This window comes from Oryctolagus cuniculus, chromosome 10, assembly GCF_051225735.1.
Source record: "Oryctolagus cuniculus isolate XC-2025 breed Fujian yellow rabbit chromosome 10, ASM5122573v1, whole genome shotgun sequence".
NCBI lineage: Eukaryota > Metazoa > Chordata > Mammalia > Lagomorpha > Leporidae > Oryctolagus > Oryctolagus cuniculus.
This window is the reverse complement of record NC_142876.1, coordinates 31,654,179-31,674,334: the sequence shown is the minus strand read 5'-3', so window position 1 is coordinate 31,674,334 and position 20,156 is coordinate 31,654,179. Positions and strand designations below refer to the sequence as shown.

Below are 20,156 nucleotides of genomic sequence, written 5' to 3'. Positions count from 1 at the left end.
TGGCATCCACTCTGCCAGTGTTTGAGGCCATCCTGAAACACCAGGAAGTTAACATCTCCTAGGAGTTTCCTCCACCAGAGGCTAGCAGAGTCAGTGAGTTGATGCCCCGGCTCCCTCGTGCATCTTCCACAGTTTTCCTGGGAGGCCTAGTATAGTAAGCTCCAGCTGTCCACTGTGCAGCTCGCTTGACCATGTGTGCTCTTTGCCTTTCTCCCTTTCCCTGTCTTACGTGCCCACTTCCATACAAATGTCTTCTGGGTTCACCCCCTGGAAGCCCACTCTTGAAAAAAATCACAGAAAGCCTTGACCACTCTGCCACCCAGCCAGCTGCAGGTATGGCCAGCAGGCTGGAGCCCTGTGGTGGAATGAGGAGGTGAAAATGTCATGCCAAGATGGCCGCTGAGGTGAAGAGGTCATGCCAAGATGGCCACTGACAACAGAAACTGCCTGGCAACAGGTCATGATTGGATGGCTTCGGAAACCACATGACAACAGAGGAAACCACATGACAACAGAGCCTGACTTACAGCAGGCCATGATTGGATGGTTTCAGAAACTGCCTGGCAACAAGAGCCTACTGGCAACAGGCTGTGATTGGATGGCTTTAGAAACTGCCTGGCAACAGGCTGTGACTGGTTGGGGCATAGACTGCCCCTTGACCAGATTGGCTGCCTTGGCTATATAAGCAGCTGTAGCAACTGAAATAAATGAGTCTGCGGGCTGCTCACCTCAGGCTTGCTTTCACCCAACTCCCTGGATCTGTGTGGACGAATCCTCTCAGGAAGAAATCAACTTCAACAGAGCCCCAAGCCAGGGCCTTGAACATTCCCAGGCCCTGATAATAACGTTGAGATTAGTGCCCAGAACCAAACTGGCCCTGACCCGGAGTCAAAATTCCTGCGACTCTCATATAAACTCCATCCCTTGTCCCCTGGCGGTGGACACACAGAGAACATCCCTCTCTCATGCTGTCCACCACGAGGACAAGCTCCAGCCCCCTACTGGTAAAATCCCCTGAACAATGCTTGCTACATCACCCTGGCCTTGAGTGTTCCCCTTTTGGAATGCTGCAATTGTGGGGATTCCCGTCACCACTTTTGGGGCAACTCCAGTGGCAGTTTTACTGGGGGGAAATAACCTCCCCACCCTCACCACCACTGCCCTGAGGAAAAACATCCTAGTACTCAAACCCCTATCTTGGGTCTGCTTCTGGTGGTTCCAATGTCATTGCACCAACAGTCTACAGTGAGCTCATATCTGCTAACTTGAACACCTGTGCCTCATTCATTGGTTTCACTCCCTTATTTCTCTCCTTCTTCACTCTATTCCTCCTTTCTTTCTCTGGCGGTCTTCTTATAGGCCATTAATCCTTTCATATTTACCACTGTCTGTCAGATGCAGGGGATATAGCAGGAAAAAGATAAAAAGGGTCCGGCTCTCGTGGAGGTCACAGGCTACAAGGGAACACAGAGCTTGCACCGTGAATTTCCAGAATAATTAGGTAATGACGAGGAAAATGGGGCAGGGGATGATACGGCAGAGAAAATCAAGTTACACTAGAGGCAAGCAGGGTGCCTCCCGCAGGAAGTGACGTTGCAGCTGAGAGCGGAAAGAATTGGTAGGAAGTGATAGGGTGCTATCCTCTCTTGGCCTCCCTGACCAGCAGCTTGTCATTGAGGTATCTGACAACTACAAATGCAGCACGGTGTAAAATAAGGCTTGGGAGAGAGATATGGTTAACCCAAAAATGCACCAGAAATCCCAAATCATCGAGAACCTTTATTTTACTTCATATCAAACTGAAAGAGCAACAGAATAAAAATATTATCTTCCATTCATAAAACACGTTTACATAAATTGCACTGACCAAGGGAGAGAGAAAACTGAAATCCCTGAGGAATTGCCAATAATAAATAATCTACCCAAACACAGACTGTTCTGAGAACAAAAGACCATTTCCTGAGCCCCTCCAGTTTGGGGAAGTCAATGACTCTTTGCAAACTTCACTTTCCCAAAAGGATATCCAACTGATGCAAGTCCCCCCTCATGACAAGCAGCTCCTACAGTCAGCAGCACCTTCCATTGAAAGAGGAGAACTGATCGGCCTTCTTTTGATCCCATTTGTGCACAGTTCTGGGAGCACTGCTGCCCAGAGCAGGAGAGGCAAATGTTTGTTTGTTGCAGTGACACAGAACTTAACAACATACTCAGTAAGGAAGTATGCTATTCTGACTTGTCATGAATGAAAATATACCCTTTTCTCATGGTTTGCCAGTGATGTAGAAAAGCTACATAACCTTGCTGCTGTTTGTGGTAACAAAATTTGCTAGGAGGTAAGACTGACACTTTAAAGTTTCAGGATCTAGCAAAGGATAGATTCCTGTGAAGACCAGGACTGGAGATTGGCTTTGTAACTCCAAAATTCTCTTGGGGAACAGAGTCAAAACACTGTATTTCATTGATTCCAGAATGTTCTTTGTCTTCACGCTTTGGTGTCTCCCATGTGAATGAGCTTGGCCATCAATGGTTTGTCACAAGTTAATTGGCAACTCCCCCATCCTACCTTCTCCATGTCATATTAAATAATGGCATATTTTATAACCTATGGCTTAAATTAAATATACTTCTCTGTAGTACAGTACACACAGTGATCCATACACAAATACATCTGACATTGAGGCCCTAATAAGAATTAGAAAAATGCTGGCCAAAAAAAAAAAAATCTTTGGCATAACCTAAAGTTTAGCATGAGCATGGCAACCTCAGGAGGGGCTGACAGAGTGGTGACAAGGGAATGAGCTACGCTCTGATTCTGGCTGTCCCTAATCAGTTGGCAGCCCCGTACGGCAATTGATTTCTCACTTTGGGCTTCATTTCCTCATCTGTGAAATAGAAAGTGCAATCAGACGGCTTCTAAGTCTCCCAGCCAAAAAAGCAAGGTCATTTCCATCCTGCACCACTGGAAGTGTGAGCCTGTGTGGAAATCCCCTAGCAGCACTGCCACCCACTGCAAAGGAGTCCTTCGGCCCCTCGGCAGCCACCTCTGCTCTCCCGGGGTAGGGGTGGGGGGGTCACCACTCCATCCACTGTCCTGCTTCCCCAGGAGACAACCACTCACCCACAACTGCAGTACCTGACTGAGAAAAAACGATTCTTTGGTCTGGGGCAATTTGTAAACTTTGTCCAAAAAAAATAAAAAATAAAAAATAAAAACTGCATAAGTTTATTAGCTTAAATGGAACTAAATGCCTACCATAAATTTACAAAATATCAACAAATTGCAACCAGGGTTCACTGCAAAGTCTTCATGGTTGGCAAGATTCAGCTATGGATTCTTCTGCTCTGGGGACCTCTTTCCGAAGCATAGGAGCATTCGCCGGAAAAAAAGGTTTGTTTTCTGAAAGAGAATAGCAAAGACATTTCATTTCAATGTTCGTACCCACTCCCGACTGAAGCGCGTCTCCTGCAAGGAGAGTTAAGTGTGCTGGCTCGGCCAAGGCAAATGAACAGCGAGAGAGGAACGTGAAGATAGCATTCCTTATGGCAGATAAATAACACATGTACTCATATTCATAAACATATTTGAATTCAAAAATGCAATGTATCTTTACATAAACATGTTAGAATCAAAGAATAACAGCTAAAATCAACTACAGAATACAACATGAATTCCCAAGTCTTCCAGTTTAAATCTTCATTCTGAAGATGCCAACTACTTTATTTTTTTTTTAATTTTTTTCTTTTTTCTTTTTTTTGACAGGCAGAGTGGACAGTGAGAGAGAGAGAGACAGAGAGAAAGGTCTTCCTTTGCCATTGGTTCACCCTCAAATGGCTGCCACGGCCAGCGTGCTGTGGCCGGCGCACCACGCTGATCCGAAGCCAGGAGCCAGGTGCTTCTCCTGGTCTCCCATGGGGTGCAGGGCCCAAGCACTTGGGCCATCCTCCACTGCACTCCCGGGCCACAGCAGAGCGCTGGACTGGAAGGGGAGCAACCAGGATAGAATCTGGCGCCCCGACCGGGACTAGAACCCGGTGTGCCAGCACTGCAGGCGGAGGATTAGCCTATTGAGCCACGGCGCTGGCCGCCAACTACTTTAAATGTTAGATGACATGGCATTTAACTAAGTTATTAACTAAACTAGATTCCTTTCTTAAAAATCCTCTGAATTCAATTATACATGTGCATATATGTTAAGCACCTATTCCTTGAGCTGGTACAGACCCTAAAATTACAGAACTCGAGAGGCTGAACTCAAGTAAACATGTGGCACTAGCATCTTGCATTCATATAGAAAATTTGTAGACTTTCAGAAGTCAGAGTTCTTGCTCCTTGAACCCATTAGAATATATGCTCGGGGCTGGCACTGTGCTGTAGAGGGTGAAGCCACTGCCTGCAGTGCCAGCATCCCATACAGGTGCCAATTCGAGTCCCGGCTGCTCCACTTCTGATCCAGCTCTCTGCTGTGGCCTGGGCCCCTGCACTCATTTGGGAGACCCAGAGGGAGCTCCTGGCTCCTGGCTTCGGATCAACACAGCTCCAACTGTTGTGGCCAACTGGGGAGCGAATCAGCAGATGGAAGACCTCTCTCTGCCTCTCCTTCTCTCTCTGTGTAACTCTGACTTTCAAATAAATAAATAAATCTTTTAAAAAATATATGCTCAACTCAAGCAAGTAAAGGCAAGAAAGAAAGAAGTAAAACATAAAAAGAAACTCGAAGGCCTGCTCATGCTCTGTCCATAGCCATCACCCACATGTTGTTCCAGAGGGCAGGTTTCACCTCTGAATCCCAAGTCACTGGATCACTCAGATTCTGCTCCACCTCCTCCCAGGACTTTACCTCCCAGTGAGATGGAGGTGGGCTTACAAAATGAAAAAGAAAAGACGTCTGCTTGTAAAGACTGCAATTTATGTGTAGGTCATAAAATTATATATAATTAGAAAATATAAGGGTTTTTTTTTTTAAAGATTTATTTATTTGAAATACAGAATTACAGAGAGAGAGAGAGAAACAATCTTCCATCTCCTGATTCACTCCCCAAATGGCCGCAATGGCTGAGGCAGGGCCAGGCCAAAGCCAGGAGCCTCTTCCAGGTCTCCCATGTGGGTACAGGGGCCCAAGCACTTGGATCATCCTCTGTTGCTCTCACAGGTGCGTTAGCAGGGAGCTGGATCAGAAGTGGAGCAGCCAGGACTCGAACCAGCACCCATTTGGGATGCCAGCACTGCAGGCAGTGGCTTAACTCGCTATGCCACAGCACCAGCACCCTAGAATGGAATATTTTAATCTTTCAATTTCCTTATATTTCACAGCAAAGGTACTTGAGTTTTAAATGTGTTTCTTAAGCAATTTAAGGACTTATGTTTACATGTAAATAAATACTAGCTTGTTATTTCTATCTAATTAAGACAATAAGGTGTCTGTGCTAAATACCTAATTGGCTATAAGTCACAAAGTAGGTGTTTTTGGAGGATTGAAGGTAAGCAACGTTTGACGTACTCAACGTTTGATGTGCAAGCACTTTTCAGTGGATAGAAAGAACACCATGGAGCACTGTTCAGACTTGTTCTGCTTCAAAAATGATCACCAACACCAAATCAGAAAAGGGGGAAAGAGGATGTTCCAATTCTCTTGTGAAGTCCTATATTCCACCCACCCACTCCAGTGATGAACTCTTCAAAATATTTTCAGTCAAATAAGTCATAAATTTTCACTGTAAACAAATTAGAAAAAGGGCCGTCAGAAAGAAGAAAGTATTACCTATTTCAGAATGTAGCCTTTCAGACTTTTTTGTGCATATAGGCCTATGGAGTTAAACCTCAAGACCACTTGAGTTACAAGAACTCTACTTTAGGCCGGCGCCGTGGCTCACTAGGCTAATCCTCCACCTGTGGCGCTGGCACCCCAGGTTCTAGTCCCAGTTGGGGCGCCGGATTCTGTCCCAGTTGCTCCTCTTCCAGTCCAGCTCTCTGCTGTGGCCCGGGAAGGCAGTGGAGGATGGCCCAAGTGCTTGGGCCCTCCACCCCATGGGAGACCAGGAGGAAGCACCTGGCTCCAACAGAAAAGGAAGACCTTTCTCTCTGTCTCTCTCTCACTGTTTAACTCTGCCTGTCCAAAAAAAAACAAAAACAAAAACAAAAAAAACAAACAAACAAAAAAACTACTTCATGAAGAGTGTTATGGCTTGGAAAATAATTTGAGGGTTCCCCAAAGGTCCACATGGTGACGTCTCAATCCCCAGAATCCTATGTTACTGGATTAAGGATGGAATTGAATTGATATTGGTATCTGAAGGTGGAGCCTTGGAAAGTAACTACATTGGTTGGTTCCTGGGGTAGGAGGAGCTCCCATGATGGAATCATGAGGGCTAAATAGAGACACACAGACCTGGAGAAGAGCGAACTTCCTCTGTCTCTCTCTGCTTCCTGCCTCTGCACGTGATCCTCCCTCTGCATGCACTCTGCCCTCCTCAGATGCTAGACAAATAGAACCACCTGATCTTGGACTGTGAACCTCCAGAACTGTGGGCCAAAGTATACCTTCTTCCTTCTAAGAAGCTCTTCTCAGGTATTTCAGTTAAAGTAACAAAAAGCTGACAAATGCAAGGAGTGTCAACTTTGGCTTCTCAGGCACTCCTCTGGGACTGTGAAGACTGGTTTTGACTTGGGGCAAGCTGAAGCACCTGAATACCAGAGAACATGTTGCCACGTGGCCATTCCTGCAGCCATGACTGGCTTAGCAGTGTTCAGCTCCCTTCCAAGAATCCTCGCAGCATGCACGCTCAGAGCAGTACTAATCTGCTACAGGCTGATCCTGTGATGCCATAGTGAGTCTGATTGTTAGTACTGACTTTTTTTTTTTTTGCTTGACTTCTCCAATTTTGGGGGCTGGGGTAGAACACTAAAGGTCAACTGATTTAAACAGGGAAGAATCCATGTGCTTTGTTTGTGAGATACTTCAAGTATAGGTGTGTAATAGCCACAGAAGAGCTTAACAAGAGCAGCTAACTAATAATTGTAGAAGAATTAAGGAAGGGAAACGCCCTCATTCAAATAGGTATGGAGTGGTTTCCAGTTGCTTCCATTCAGGAGAGGTCAGCCTCAAGGAGGCCCACAGCCACCAGTGTGCCGGCCTCACGTGCGGCCTTGCTTGTTTGTAGTGGTGTCATAGAGATGCTTCAAAGACACACTGGCGAGTCTATGTGAACATTAACAGCTCTTACCTTCAATGTCACTGATAGATCAAGCTGTAGTCAGAAACCACAGAGTAATCAGGGTCATCTGCAAAGGATGGAAAACAGGAAAACATGAAGCTACTATTTTTCACCATAAGATCTTAGCCTTTTTCTTTTCTTTAAGATTTATTTATTTGAAAGGTAGAGTTACATGGAAATAGAGGCAGAGAGAGAGAGAGATCTTCCACCCACTGGTTTACTCCCCAATCAGCCAAAACACCTGGGACTAGGCCAGGCCAAAACCAAGAGCTTATTCCGGGGCTCCCACATGGGTGCAGGGGCCCAAGGAGTTGGGCCATCCTCCACTGCTTTCCCAGGTGCATTAGCAGGGAGCTGGGTCAGAAGAGGAGCAGCCAGGACTCGAACTGGCAACCAATACACTATAACTCTGGCCCCAATCTTGGCCCTTTTCAAACTAAGGCACTCCACTAGAAGACTGAGATGACTGCCCTTTTGTAACAAGAAAACATATCCAACAACAAAAACTATACATGGTAAAAAAAAAAAAACTATACATGATAGCCATGACTACAAATCATATATCTTCTTTACACTCAAATCATTCATATTTGTTGAGAACCTGATATGTGCCCAGTACTGTGTTAGGTGTTTGCAATCCAACACAGGAAATGACAAAGGGCCCTGAAAGATCTCATGACCATCTCGGAAATACAACTAACAAAACAGCTCAGATGCGTGGTTCTCCCAGAGGTACCATGGGAGTTCAGAGGAAGAAGAGACCAGTGGGACTGGTGAATGACCCCATGATGGGTAGTGCAATTTATACCATTCTCATGACCCAAGGTAGACCAGTTTCTTGGGCAATTTGCCTTCAAATAAGTTTCTCTGTCACTTCCAGAACTGACTCTTTGATAACTACAAAACAGGTCACCAATAACAAAAGTTCACTCTGTGATAAATGGTGTGACAGTAAGGTTCTAACACAGGCTCCTTCCACTGGGGATTTAATTCTGTTTACTCTTTTCTTTTCCCTTACTTCAACTCTTAGCTATTTAACCTTCAAAAACAACCTGACACAGGAATGTCAAAAGGCCTTTCTTGGCAGCCTACCTGGTAAACTTTTAGGAATCGGGAGAGGTCCTCTCCTGTAAGAAAGGAAAACCAAAGATGTTCACACGCATTCTTGTTATTTTTATAACAATCAAGTTCATGCTACTAGCATGCCATACTCTAACCAGATCTGGTTTCTGTGCTGGAGGGTCCAGAAAAGCACAGCTGAAGCAAATTATCCAGAAATCCACACTGCAGGTTGAGCCTGGTGTTGAGAGCCAGGGTGCACGGTGGGCAGGAGCACAGAGCCCTGCTCTCATCGCCTAGACTGGCAGGGTTAAGCTCTCATCCATGGGGGCAAGATTTCCTAAGCTCTGAGCACACCCATCTTCGTGTGTAAAATGGGAAAATATGAGCTCTTCAAGAAGTTCACAGAGAAGCTGGCATTGTGGCACAGTGGGTTAAGTGGTGCCAGCAGGCATCCCATATGAGCCCAAGTTCAAATCCCAGCTGCTCCACTTCTGATCCAGCTCCCTGGTGATGTGCCTGGGAAGGCAGCGGAGAATAGCTGGGGTCCTTGGGCCCCTGTGCTCCTGGCTTCGGCCTGGCCCAGCCCCAGCTGTTGTGGCCATTTGGAGAGTGAACCAGCAGATTGAAGATCTCTCTCCCTCTCTCTCCCTCTCTCGCTCTCTCTCTGTGGCTCTGCCTTTCAAATAAAAAGTTCATGGAGAATACATATTATGAAAAAGCATACATGGATTTCAAGATTTTCCACCAAAATAATCTTTTATTTTTAAAAACTTATTTATGTACCTATTTGAGATGCAGAAAGACAGAAAAACACAGAAAGTGAAAAAGAAAGAGCTCACATCCACAGGCTCACTGTCCAAACGCTCACAACCACCAGGGCTGGGCCAGGGCTGGAGCCAGGAGCTCACAGCACAAGTTAGGTCTCCCGTGAGGGTGGCAGGAAGGCAGTCACCACTGCCTCCCTATGTTTGCGTTGTGAGAAGCCCAAGGCAGGAGCTGGGGCAGGAATCAAACCCAAGAACTGCAGCATGGGACATGGACATCTTAACCACAGAATAACTGCCTGTCCCCAAATTTCTCTTTCAATTCCATTTTTCCAAAAACATTTTGAAGTTCCTCCCTCATTTTGAGAGCTAAGTAAGCTTACTCATATTAATGGATTTGAACAGGGCCTGACATTTTTCTTTTTCTTTTTTTGAGAGGTAGAGTTACAGACAGAGGAGGAGACAGAGAGAAAGCCCTTCCACCCACTGGTTCACTCCCAAAATGACAGCAACGGCCAGAGCTGGGCCAACCGGAAGCAAGGAGCCAGGAGCTACTTCAAGATCTCCCATGTGGGTGCAGGGGCCCAAGCACGTGGGCCATCTTCTACTGCTTTCCCAGGCCATAATCAGGGAGCTGAATTGGAAGAGGAGCAGCTGGAACACAACTCGGTGTTTACATAGGATGCTGACGCCGCAGGTTGTGGCTCAGCTTACTACACTGCAGCACCGGCTCCAGCATTCTCAGCTTATGATCATGTGATCCCTCCCAAACCTGCCATCTTTACTGAAACTGGACTGAAAATTCAACAGCTTAAGCTTCCAGCTGACTGCATGTGAAAGAGAAATTCTCTCCTCTCCGAGTCCTTTATATGAGGGTAGCAAACTTTTCCTACAATACGCCCAATAGTAAATGACTCAGGCTCTGCTGCCTGCATACTGTCTCTCTCGTGATCACTCAACTCCCACACAAAAGTTAGCCATACACAAGCAGAAGCCACCGAGGTGGCCATGTTCTAATAAAACTTGATTTACAAACACTAAAATCTGAATTTTAGGTCATATCCACATGTCACGAAATAGCATCCTTTTGAGTTTTTTAACCACTTAGAAACATAAATCTTCTTAATTCAAAGACCTACAAAAACAGGTCCATCAGATTTGATCCTAAGGGGACAGCTGGCTGACTCCCACTTTCCACAGGCTGGAAGAAGGGTGCAGGATTCACGAATGAGTGGTGATGATCCCACCATGCACGAGCCAGTCTTCCTTGAACTATGACTAATAAAATCCATTTCACATTTTTCCTAGAAGTGCCATTTCCAAAAAGCTAGCAATGTCACTCAGCAAAGGCAGTGGTAGAAATGTTCCAATTCTCATATCTCACACACAAGGAATAAATGCATTTTTATTTATCAACCACCAATTTTAAAATGTCTTATAAAATTAATAGTGAACATGCTTGTGAAAAGTCTCTCCTCATGTGAAGGGCAGTCGGTATTACCTTGCTATATTGGGCCCGGTAGCCTTTCCCGGAGCGACTGCATTCTTCGGGGAGTAGAAGTTCTCATACATGATGGGTGCTGGGAGAACCATCAAGAAACAAAACGTTACGAGGCAGTGTCTTACATCTTCAATGAGCTCGGCCAAGAAATGCTAGCAGAGCTGCTTCGGCACCTCTCCCCACCCCGCAACCTCATTCACCTGGTGGGGTCTGTCCAGTTCTGCGCTGATTCACAAAGCACTCGATGTCTTTCTCAATGCTGCACAGTTCTAAGCTCTTCCGGACTTGTTCATACATCTACCAAAGAGAAGACAGATCAGCAAGCAGAGGCATGTCGATGACAAATGTGGCACGGCTCACTAAGAAAGGTTTGATAGGGGCCGGCACTGTGGCACAGCGGCTTAAAGTCCTGGTCTAAAGCACCGGCATCCCATATGGGCGCTGGTTCTAGTCCCAGCTGCTCCTCTTCCGATCCGGCTCTCTGCTATGGCCTGGGAAAGCAGTGGCAGATGGCACAAAGTCCCTGGGCCCCTGCACCCACATGGGAGACCCAGAGGAAGCTCCTGGCTCCTGGCTTCGGATCAGCACAGCTCCGGCCATTGCGGCCATCTGAGGAGTGAACCAGCAGATGGAAGACCTCTCTCTCTGTCTCTACCTCTCTCTGTAACTCTTTCAAATAAATAAAATAAATCTTTTTTTTTAAAGAAAGGTTTGATAAATGGCTGATTCTCTTCCAAATTTTGTTATTTTGGAAAGAAAAATAAGACGTTCCTAAGTCCCAAGCTCATACAAAGGCTTTTCTTTAACGCCTATATGATGCTAATTTTTTTTAAAGATGATGGGAAATATGTCTCAGTGGCAAGACAAAAACATTGGCTGAGAAATTAGAAAAATATACTGAAGGAACCAAAACATACACACCAAGTCCTGTGACACAAGACCAAGGTCCCCCACAAATGCCAAGACAATCACCTAACTTGAAGCAAGTTTCTTCCATTCACTTCTATGGGCTTGCTGGGTGCTGAACTGTTTGCTAATGTGAATGTCCTGTCTGGGTCTAGGTGGCTGTTCCTTAGCAAAGAAGGCTGATACTTGATTTGGTGTCTCTGCAGTCTGAGGACCTGATTACTGTTGCTATGTACAAGTTAAACCCAGACAACAGCTCTGTGAAAGTTGCTGCAGCAAATTTTGAGCCCTGGAGTGAACCCGAATGACCACAAGCCTGAGTATGGGTCAGTCTGCTGGTAGTTGGTGCTATCTTGGAGTGACCCATTCCAGACTACAGCAGGCTCAGGACTCAAAATCATGCTGTAACACTTCTATCTTCTGTACATTGTCCATACATTGTGTTTGGGTTCCCTCCTCTGCTCTCCATCCCTAACGCTGAATTTCTAAAAAATCATGGTAGTAAAATGGACCAGGATTCAGGCAAGTTACATATTTATCTGGGTATTTAAAAAAAAAATTTTTTTATTTGACAGGAAGAGTTAGTGTGTGTGTGTGAGAGAGAGAGAGAGAGAGACAGAGAGAAAGGTCTTCCTTCCATTGGTTCACACCCCCAAATGGCTGCTACAGCCGGCACTGTGCCGATCCAAAGCCAGGAGCCAGGTGCCTCTTCCTGGTCTCCCACATGGGCGCAAGGGCCCAAGCACCTGGGCCATCCTCCACTGCCCTCCCGGGCCACAGCAGAGAGCTAGACTGGAAGAGGAGCAACCGGGACTAGAACCCAGTTCCCATATGGGATGCCGGCACTGCAGGTGGAGGACTAACCAAGTGAGCCACGGTGCCGGCCCCTATCTGGGTATTCTATCAACTCACTGTGTGGCCATGGACAAGTCACTTTACCTCTCTGGATCTCAAATGGATTGGGGGGGTATGAACTCATAAATCTCTATGTTTTCCCTCTAATGGATCCAACAGGCACAGCCACAGTACTCTGTGGATGCTCCTACTTACATCATCGCTGGTGACACATTGTTTTGACAGCTGATTCACATGTAACCACAGTGCATTCCGGAAAAAATTTATTCGTTCACATTCTTGAGCTTCAAACACCTGCAGAAGAGCAACTATATATACATCTATGTGCAGAAAAAGGAGCCATTCATTGACACTGGCTGTGACTTAAGCAGTGTCATCCCCAGTTATCTGTAAGCTTCTTGTCCAATAGGGTGCCCCCTCCCAGCACCACCGAGGACACTCATGAACTCTGACCAGGAAAAGGAATGCAAATAGATTCTAACATGGTATCAACCCAAACAGGACTGGATAGACTTCTGCAGGTAAGAAGGAACAGTGATCCCAGACACCAGTGTTCTGCCCCGAGTTCCAGCTCACATTTCCAGCTGTCTAATAAACATCTCCATCTGGGTGGCCCCAGAGCCAAAACTCGCCCTCCTGCCCCGTGATGAATGAATTTGTCTGGCAAGGTGGTCATAACTATTGAAACTGCTCAATTAGGATTAGGACACGGAGGCCCTTACACTTCCCTTTGGTCTTAGTACATGTTTAAAGTTTCCCTTAATAAAAAAGTTAAAAGCAACTTCTGAAAAAGTCAAGCCAATCTACAAAATGGATGAAAGTCTATTCAACAGTGGATGCTATATGTTAGCATATTTTTTAAACATTTACTATCACAGCTATTACATTTTAAAACTTTTTATAATATAAATTTTCAAGCATATACAAGAGTAGAGAGAATAATATAATAAATTTATCTGTATCCATCAACAGCTTACCATTTATCAACTCATGACCATTTATCCTACTCCCTGGGGTATTTTGTAGTGAATGCACTATTTCACTTATAAATATTTTAGTATCTCCATACTACTAGTTTCACTACAGAATACTTCACATGGAATCAGAGAGAGACATATAATAAATACCTACATACCAACCACCTAGCTCAAAAACTGCCCAAGTTTGCTTCGCATTCTGTTAAAGCCCCCTGAGCGACTTCACAATCTACATCACCTTCCTCCTTCCCCAGAATAACCATTATCCTAAATATTATCATTCCCATGAAGGCTTTTATTCTAAACATGTATCCACAAAATGCATATGATATTGAGACAGAATTAAAACAGGACTCACAAAATCAAGACATTCCTGACCCAACATGTATCCATTTCCCACCACAGGTCTCTCCACTAAGCTCCAAACCAATGAGAGGCTAGAGTTCACATCCTAACCACAAAAGACCCTCGACCACCTTGTAGAAACTCCCCCAGGCCATGTGCATGCCCATAATAGCTCAAAACAACCAAGGTATAACCTTCCTGGGGATGTGCTAGTGAGCAACAGCACCATTTTGAGTAATCCATGTGCCAAGAAAGGAACTAACCTGTGCACAGTACCAAGCCGAGTGCAGACCAAAGCATTATGTACTAAGGGGGACAAGTACACACAGAGGTGCCAAGTGCCAAGGGGGAACTACACCAAGTGAAAATGCCTGTCCAGTTCCCCTCACTGAGGACCCTCTTCGCATCCCGCTGTTTCCCTTGTGCTCAAGCATAAGCCTGCTGTAACTTCTGTCTGGGTTGCACATTGGCCTCTTGTCAATTTCCATTGCAAAGAAGTCAAAGAACCTCGAGTAGGTATCTACAAAAATGGCCTTGCTCTAAGCTTTTCCATGAGAGTCTGGCATTCACAAAGCAAAGCAGAGAAGAGCGTTTTAGGAAGACAATGACCCATGGATTCAGATAGTAGAGAAAAGTCAAATTAAGAGTAGAACTGCAAAGGCCCCTAGGTGCCAGCCAAGAGATTAGCGGCAGGGGAGCAAACCCCAGAGGAAGCAGTAGGGAGCACGAGGACTTGAGACAGTTTCTTCAAAAAGTGTAGTTGGAAGGAGAATAGAGGGGAGCAGATAGGAAGCAAGAGCTGGGTGGTTTAAAGCGGGGAGACGCACCGATCTGTACAAGATAACAGCAGTTCGCAGTGAAGACAGCTGTGCTCAAGGGCAAGGCCAGCTGGGTAGAATAGGATCCTGATGGGGCTGGGAGTGGTCCCTTTTCTACTCACAGGAGAAAAGGTGGGGGGAGCTGTGAAGCAGTGGTTCCCATACTTGAAGTCCCATCCGAGTGACCGGCAGGACTAACTACCACAGGTACTTCTGGGCCTCCTGCCAGACGTTCTCACTCATTGGGTCTAGGATCTGTCTGAGAGTGCCATCCTCAGAGGACACTGATGCATCCCGGGACCTCCCTTTGAGAACCTCTGGTGAGAGGTATTGACAGAGTGACAGAAACTTGAAGACATTTGTAGGTTATGTCTTTTATTTTCTCTTGGAAATTGTAACATCATGTGCTGCAAATGAAAGGAGATGCTGATAAAATCTTAGGTGTGAAGAGTTAAAAAAAAAAAAAAAGAGGTCTGATGTAGTGACACAGCAAATCAAGCCACTGCTTGCAACGCCTGCATCCTATATGAGCACCAGTTTGAGTCATGGCTGCTCTGCTTCTAATCCAGCTCCCTGCTAATGCACCTGGGACAGTAGCAGTAGATGGTCCTAGTATTGGGCCCCTGCCACCCATATAGGAAACTAGGATGAAGTTCCTGGCTCCTGGCTTCAGCCTGTCCCAGTCCTGGCTGTTGCTGGCATTTGGGGAGTGAACCAGCTGATGGAAGACCTCTCTCTCTCCCTCTCTGTCTGTCTTTCAATAAATATCAAAAAAAAAAAAAAAGAGCTTCCAAAACCTACTCACCTGTTATATGCACACCCTTTAGAACCTAGAAAGTGCAGGCAAGACTCTCAAAAGGTAATTACTACAGTTAATCAACCACTAACTGATTCACCTGGTTCATTCCTGCGCTGACCAAACACTGGATGAAAGCTTTGAAGAGTACTGGACAGCACAGTCAGGATGGGGAGGAAGCAGAAAGATGAGGTTTACTATGTGAAAGGTATAAACATTGTCAGGATCCAGATGGAGTCGCTAGCGGCAGCACTAACAAACAAACACGGCGCAGGTGGTCGGGGCAGTGGTTAAGATGCCACTTAAGACACCCACATCCTGCATCAGAGTGTCTGGGTTCAAGTCCTAGCTCAGTTCCCTGTTCCAGCTTCCTAATAATGTGAACCCTGAGAGGCAGCAGATGATGGCTCAAGTACCCAGGTCCTGGCTACCCACTGGAAGACCTGGATTGAGCTTCCCATTCCTGGCTTTGGCCTGGCCCAGCCCTGCCCTGGCTGTTGCGGATATTTGAAGAGTGAACCAGCGGATGAGAGATCTCTCCTCTCTCTCTGCCTTTCAAATGAATAAAATAATTTAAGAAAAATAAGTTTATAAAAATAAACTCAGAGCATTATAAAGAAAGGATTCTTATACATTATTGCCTGCGACAACTATGACAGGGGACCCTGACGGAGCTACATACACAGAGCCCAATGCAACCAAAAAGCACTTCTCCAAGGACATCTGCCTAGCAACTCTCTGTTTAACCTTGAACTAACGACCACTGAGTTATGAATCATTGTGGCAAAAGATTATTATTTCAAAATATCTGACATCCTCCTCCTCATGCTTACCTCTAAAAATTTCCACTTTCCTCATTCTCATTAAAAACACCCACAGTTGACTAGGGCGTGCACACTGTACTGCTCTGCCATTCCCAAATAAATACATTCTTCTTTGGAGAGTCGTTCTGATTGTTTTCTGTTATTCAGGTTGATGGATAAGTTATTCCAGTTCCTTCACTTTTTACTTAAATTCCTGACTTCTGAGGCCGACTTTTGGCACGGTGGTTAACATGTCACTTGGGACACCCACATCTCTCATTGGAGTGTCTGGGTTCAAGTCCTGCACCCACTTCTGATTTCCCCATCCTGCTAATGCATACCCTGAAAGGCAGCAGGTGATGGCACAGGCACTTCACCCTTGTGGGAGACCCAGATGAGTTCCAGCCTCCTGGCTTTAGCGTGGCCCAGCTCTAACAGCTGTGGGCATCTGGGGAGTGAATCTGGAAGGAAGATCTCTCTCTGTCTCTGCTTCTGTCTCCTTCTCTCCCTTTCAAAGCAAATGAAATAATATTTTAAATTCTTGATTTCTAATTTGCCCCCATTCTATGAGAATTGAGGTGCAATAAAAGTGAATGAGAGCATTTCTACAACACTACACTCTCGGGTCTGGCACTGTGGCATAGCAGGTAAAGCCATTGCCTGCGGTGCTGGCATCCCAGAGGCCACCGGTTTTCAGTCCCAGCTGCTCCACTTCCAATCCAGCTCTCTGCCATGGCCTGGGAAATCAGTGGAGGATGGTCCAGGTCCTTGGGCCCCTGCACCTGTGTGGGGGACCTGGAGGAAGCTCCTGGCTCCTGGCTTCAGATCGGCCCAGCTCTGGCCATTACAGCCATCTGGGGAGTGAACCAGAGGATGGAAGACTTTCTCTCTCTCTCTCTCTCTCTCTCTCTCTCTCTGCCTTTGCCTCTCTGAAACTCTGCATTTCAAATAAAAATAAATAAATCAAATTTTAAAAAAGACTACACTCTCCAGGCCCCAGGCAGCTTCCGCTCTCCTGTACCTCGCAGGCCTTGATGTGCTCGCTCTGCCACTCCTCTCGGACCTTATCCAGCGTGTTGATGTGCAGCATGTATGCTTTGTCTGCAGTGGGAGAGAGGGGCATAGGTTCAGAAACCAGTAGGAGGGGAACTCGCGGATGCACCCCACCCCACCCCACCCCACTCCACCCCACGCTCATCTCTCATCTCCAGTGAAATGCGTCAGAGCTGTGGTGAGCTCACAAGGCCACAAGAGGTCTGAACACTGGAAGGACATAACTGCATCTCACCGCATAATATCTTTACGAAATAAGCAAATGTGGGTAACACTTTCACTTAAACATTGAACCAAGCCTTGAGCAAGAAATGGCTCAAGGAAGAAGTGAAAGCAGAGGAAGTTCTTTGCCAAATTCCACCTCAGTAGCTCCCAGCATTTTCCATTTTCAAGAAAAGTCTCCAGCAAAGGATGCAGGAAAGAGATTCGCCTGGGGACGCCAAGTTACATTAGTATTGGATTTAGAGACTCCTCAAGGGAGCAAGGTGGCCAGAGGCTTGTTTGCTGGAGGCTATTCTGGGAATCAGTAGCCTTTGCAAACACCTGGCTTGGGGCTTAGATTTCAGTGACCGAAAGGCCTTCAACTTGGCTGCTGCCTTCACAGCAGATAAAGGCTAACAGAGCCAAAAGGGGCTTTGATGCAGACGTCCCCGTCAGTCAGAGGGAGCCGCTGAGTACAGAGCCCCTACCACACGACTCCCCCACCACCATTCACTTTCAGGTAAGGCAGCAAGACCCGAGCAGGAAGCCGCTCCAGACTGCGCCTCCTCATCTGCTTCCTCCTGTTTCCAGGATTCTGAGATGCCTCCCTCCACTCCTCCATTCCTTCCTTCCTGCCTTCCCATACCTTGTTAACCCCACCGTTTATCCCTGTATTCTGTATTGTAAGGTATATAAAACTGCCTTTCTCAGAGACACATTTAGGATAATGTAAATCCCACCACCCACCCACCCCCATGGGTGGGAGCAGCCCCCTCACCTGAGTCTTCCACTGCCGTCTTTGAAGTTGCCAGTTTCACAAAAAGCTGTGAGGACAAAAAAAAAAAAAAAAAAAAAAAAAAGACATTGGGAATGTTAAGCCAGAGATTGGTAGACAAAACCAATGTAAGTACAATGACTGTGGAGAAACAAGGTCTAGTCCAAGTCCTACCTACATTTCCCCTGGGAGCAAACCATTCAGCTTGGCCTCAAATCTTACCACCATTGGGAAATATCCATAAAGTACTTCTCCCTAGGTTTTCCTAAAGAGCTACCCTTGCCCTCTGGGGTATATGCAGGTTTTACAAATTAAATGAGCCATCTGCCCAAGCAAGAGACAACAGAGTATTGGAGCTGAGTCTTAAAGGAAGATGAAAAATATCACAACCTCCTCCCACCTCCACCACCATGGCCATGCCTCCCCGGCTCTTCCCCAAACCCCAGACATATGATAAGTGTGTTTCTGGTTCAGGGGACCCTCCCAGCCTGGGGGAAGATACTGCCAGGGCCTCCGAGGACAGGTTCACTTTCTATTAAGACTCCTGGTTGGCTTTAGCCTGACACATGTGAACCTCTGCGTTGTCGGGTTGGCAGCCCTGCTCCGTACCTTTTCTTGTTGCTTTGGGTTTACCAGGTTGGCACTCCGGTGGACAGCCTGCTCCGCCTCATCCTTGTCACGGCACTTCTGCTCGTAATTCCTCTTTGCCTTTTGTGATGAACAGAGGACAGAAACAGGTGAGCACTGCCTAAAAGACAGCCACCCTAGCCTATCACACCCAGCACCGAGATCGCCACCAGCCCCAGGCTCTCAGAGCACACCTGCTCTTTCTTACCCGAAATCTCTCCTAGCCCTGTCCCAAATGAAGCATGTAACAGCAACCTACACAGGGAAGTAATAACTCCTGTTTGACAACGCAAAGAAGTTGAGCTTTAAGAAAAAAAAATGATTGAAGAGTGGGTGTTTGGCTCAGTAGTCAAGACACCACGTGGGACACCTGCATCTCACATCAGAGTGCCTGAGTTCAAGTCCCAGCTCTGCTCCTACTTCCAGTTTCCTGCTAATGCGCACCCTGGGAGGCAGCGGATGACAGCTCAAGTACTTCAGTCCCTGCCGCTCGCTTGGGACACCTGGATCGAGTTCCTGGCCCCCAGCTTTGGTCTGGCCTAATCCCGAATGCTGCAGGCTTTTACAGAGTAAGCCAGCAGATAGGCACTGTCTTTCAAATAAATATTTTAAAAATTGACACAATAAAACATGGAATTTGAAATAGGCAAAATCTAAATATTTATGTTACTCTAAAATGTGTGATCCAACATTTGCATAACATTCATAATCCTCAGAATTTGTGTGCAATAAATTGGTACCTATTCACTCCAATTCTAATTATGCCTCAATATTACAATGTACCCCACAGGGCACTAATGGCCTCATTTCTTTTGCTTAAATATAGCCATGTTCCTTTTGACTTGAAGAATTCTGTATTACACAATTTAACAGCCATGGTCTGCCCCATGCCACCATCACTATGGAGACAGTTGACAACCCATAATCATCAGTAGGTCAGGAAATAATTTTCTGTTTCAACAATTGAAGCAAAAACTTAACGTGATCAAACATAGCTAGCTGTGAACTGGTTAAAATGATTTAAAAAAAAAAAAAAACTGTTTGACCAAGAATGAAGATGCCGCCGCCACCCCAAGTCCTTGTTCAGCTGTCTTTTTTGAGGCCGCCTGTGAACCAGAGATCAAATGCTGGACCCTGGCATAGGTTGGAATCCCAGTCCCACCATAGTCTACATGTTCTCCCACAAATTGCTTAGCCTCTTTACGCTTTGTTTTCCTCATGTGTAAAGCAGGGATTTTACATATAAATACATAAAAATATATATTTATTATCACATAAGAATGAGAAACGTAGATGCAAATTGTATTTCTATAGTTATTAAAATCTGTAAGTAAAATTATGTTTATAAATGAAATTCAAACCCACTAAACCAGTAAATTTAAATTAATAATAATAAAGGGGTGAAAGCCTTATTTTTTTTTTTTTTTTTTGACAGGCAGAGTGGACAGTGAGAGAGAGAGA

At 45.8% G+C, this 20,156-nt stretch overlaps 1 protein-coding gene across 11 annotated transcripts in view; it reads right to left on the bottom strand.

Annotated features, from left to right (window-relative positions):
* Positions 1–1,759: 1,759 nt before the first annotated feature.
* The window catches only part of PSTPIP2 (proline-serine-threonine phosphatase interacting protein 2), a 77,910-nt gene continuing 59,513 nt past the window's right edge, over positions 1,760–20,156 (bottom strand). For 6 of the 11 annotated variants that reach the window (XM_017344148.4, XM_017344146.4, XM_089305193.1 and 3 more), the window contains 9 exons: positions 18,678–18,776; positions 18,072–18,117; positions 17,061–17,140; positions 12,496–12,594; positions 10,740–10,836; positions 10,540–10,618; positions 8,305–8,339; positions 7,222–7,279; positions 1,760–3,397 (listed from right to left, as the gene is read on the bottom strand). In XM_017344148.4, coding sequence (XP_017199637.2) covers positions 7,230–7,279; positions 8,305–8,339; positions 10,540–10,618; positions 10,740–10,836; positions 12,496–12,594; positions 17,061–17,140; positions 18,072–18,117; positions 18,678–18,776 — 585 coding nt within the window. In that variant the 3' untranslated portion in view covers positions 1,760–3,397; positions 7,222–7,229. The remainder of the gene's footprint in view (positions 3,398–7,221; positions 7,280–8,304; positions 8,340–10,539; positions 10,619–10,739; positions 10,837–12,495; positions 12,595–17,060; positions 17,141–18,071; positions 18,118–18,677; positions 18,777–20,156) is intronic. The other 5 variants (XM_089305190.1, XM_089305191.1, XM_089305192.1 and 2 more) reach the window with 1 other exon arrangement.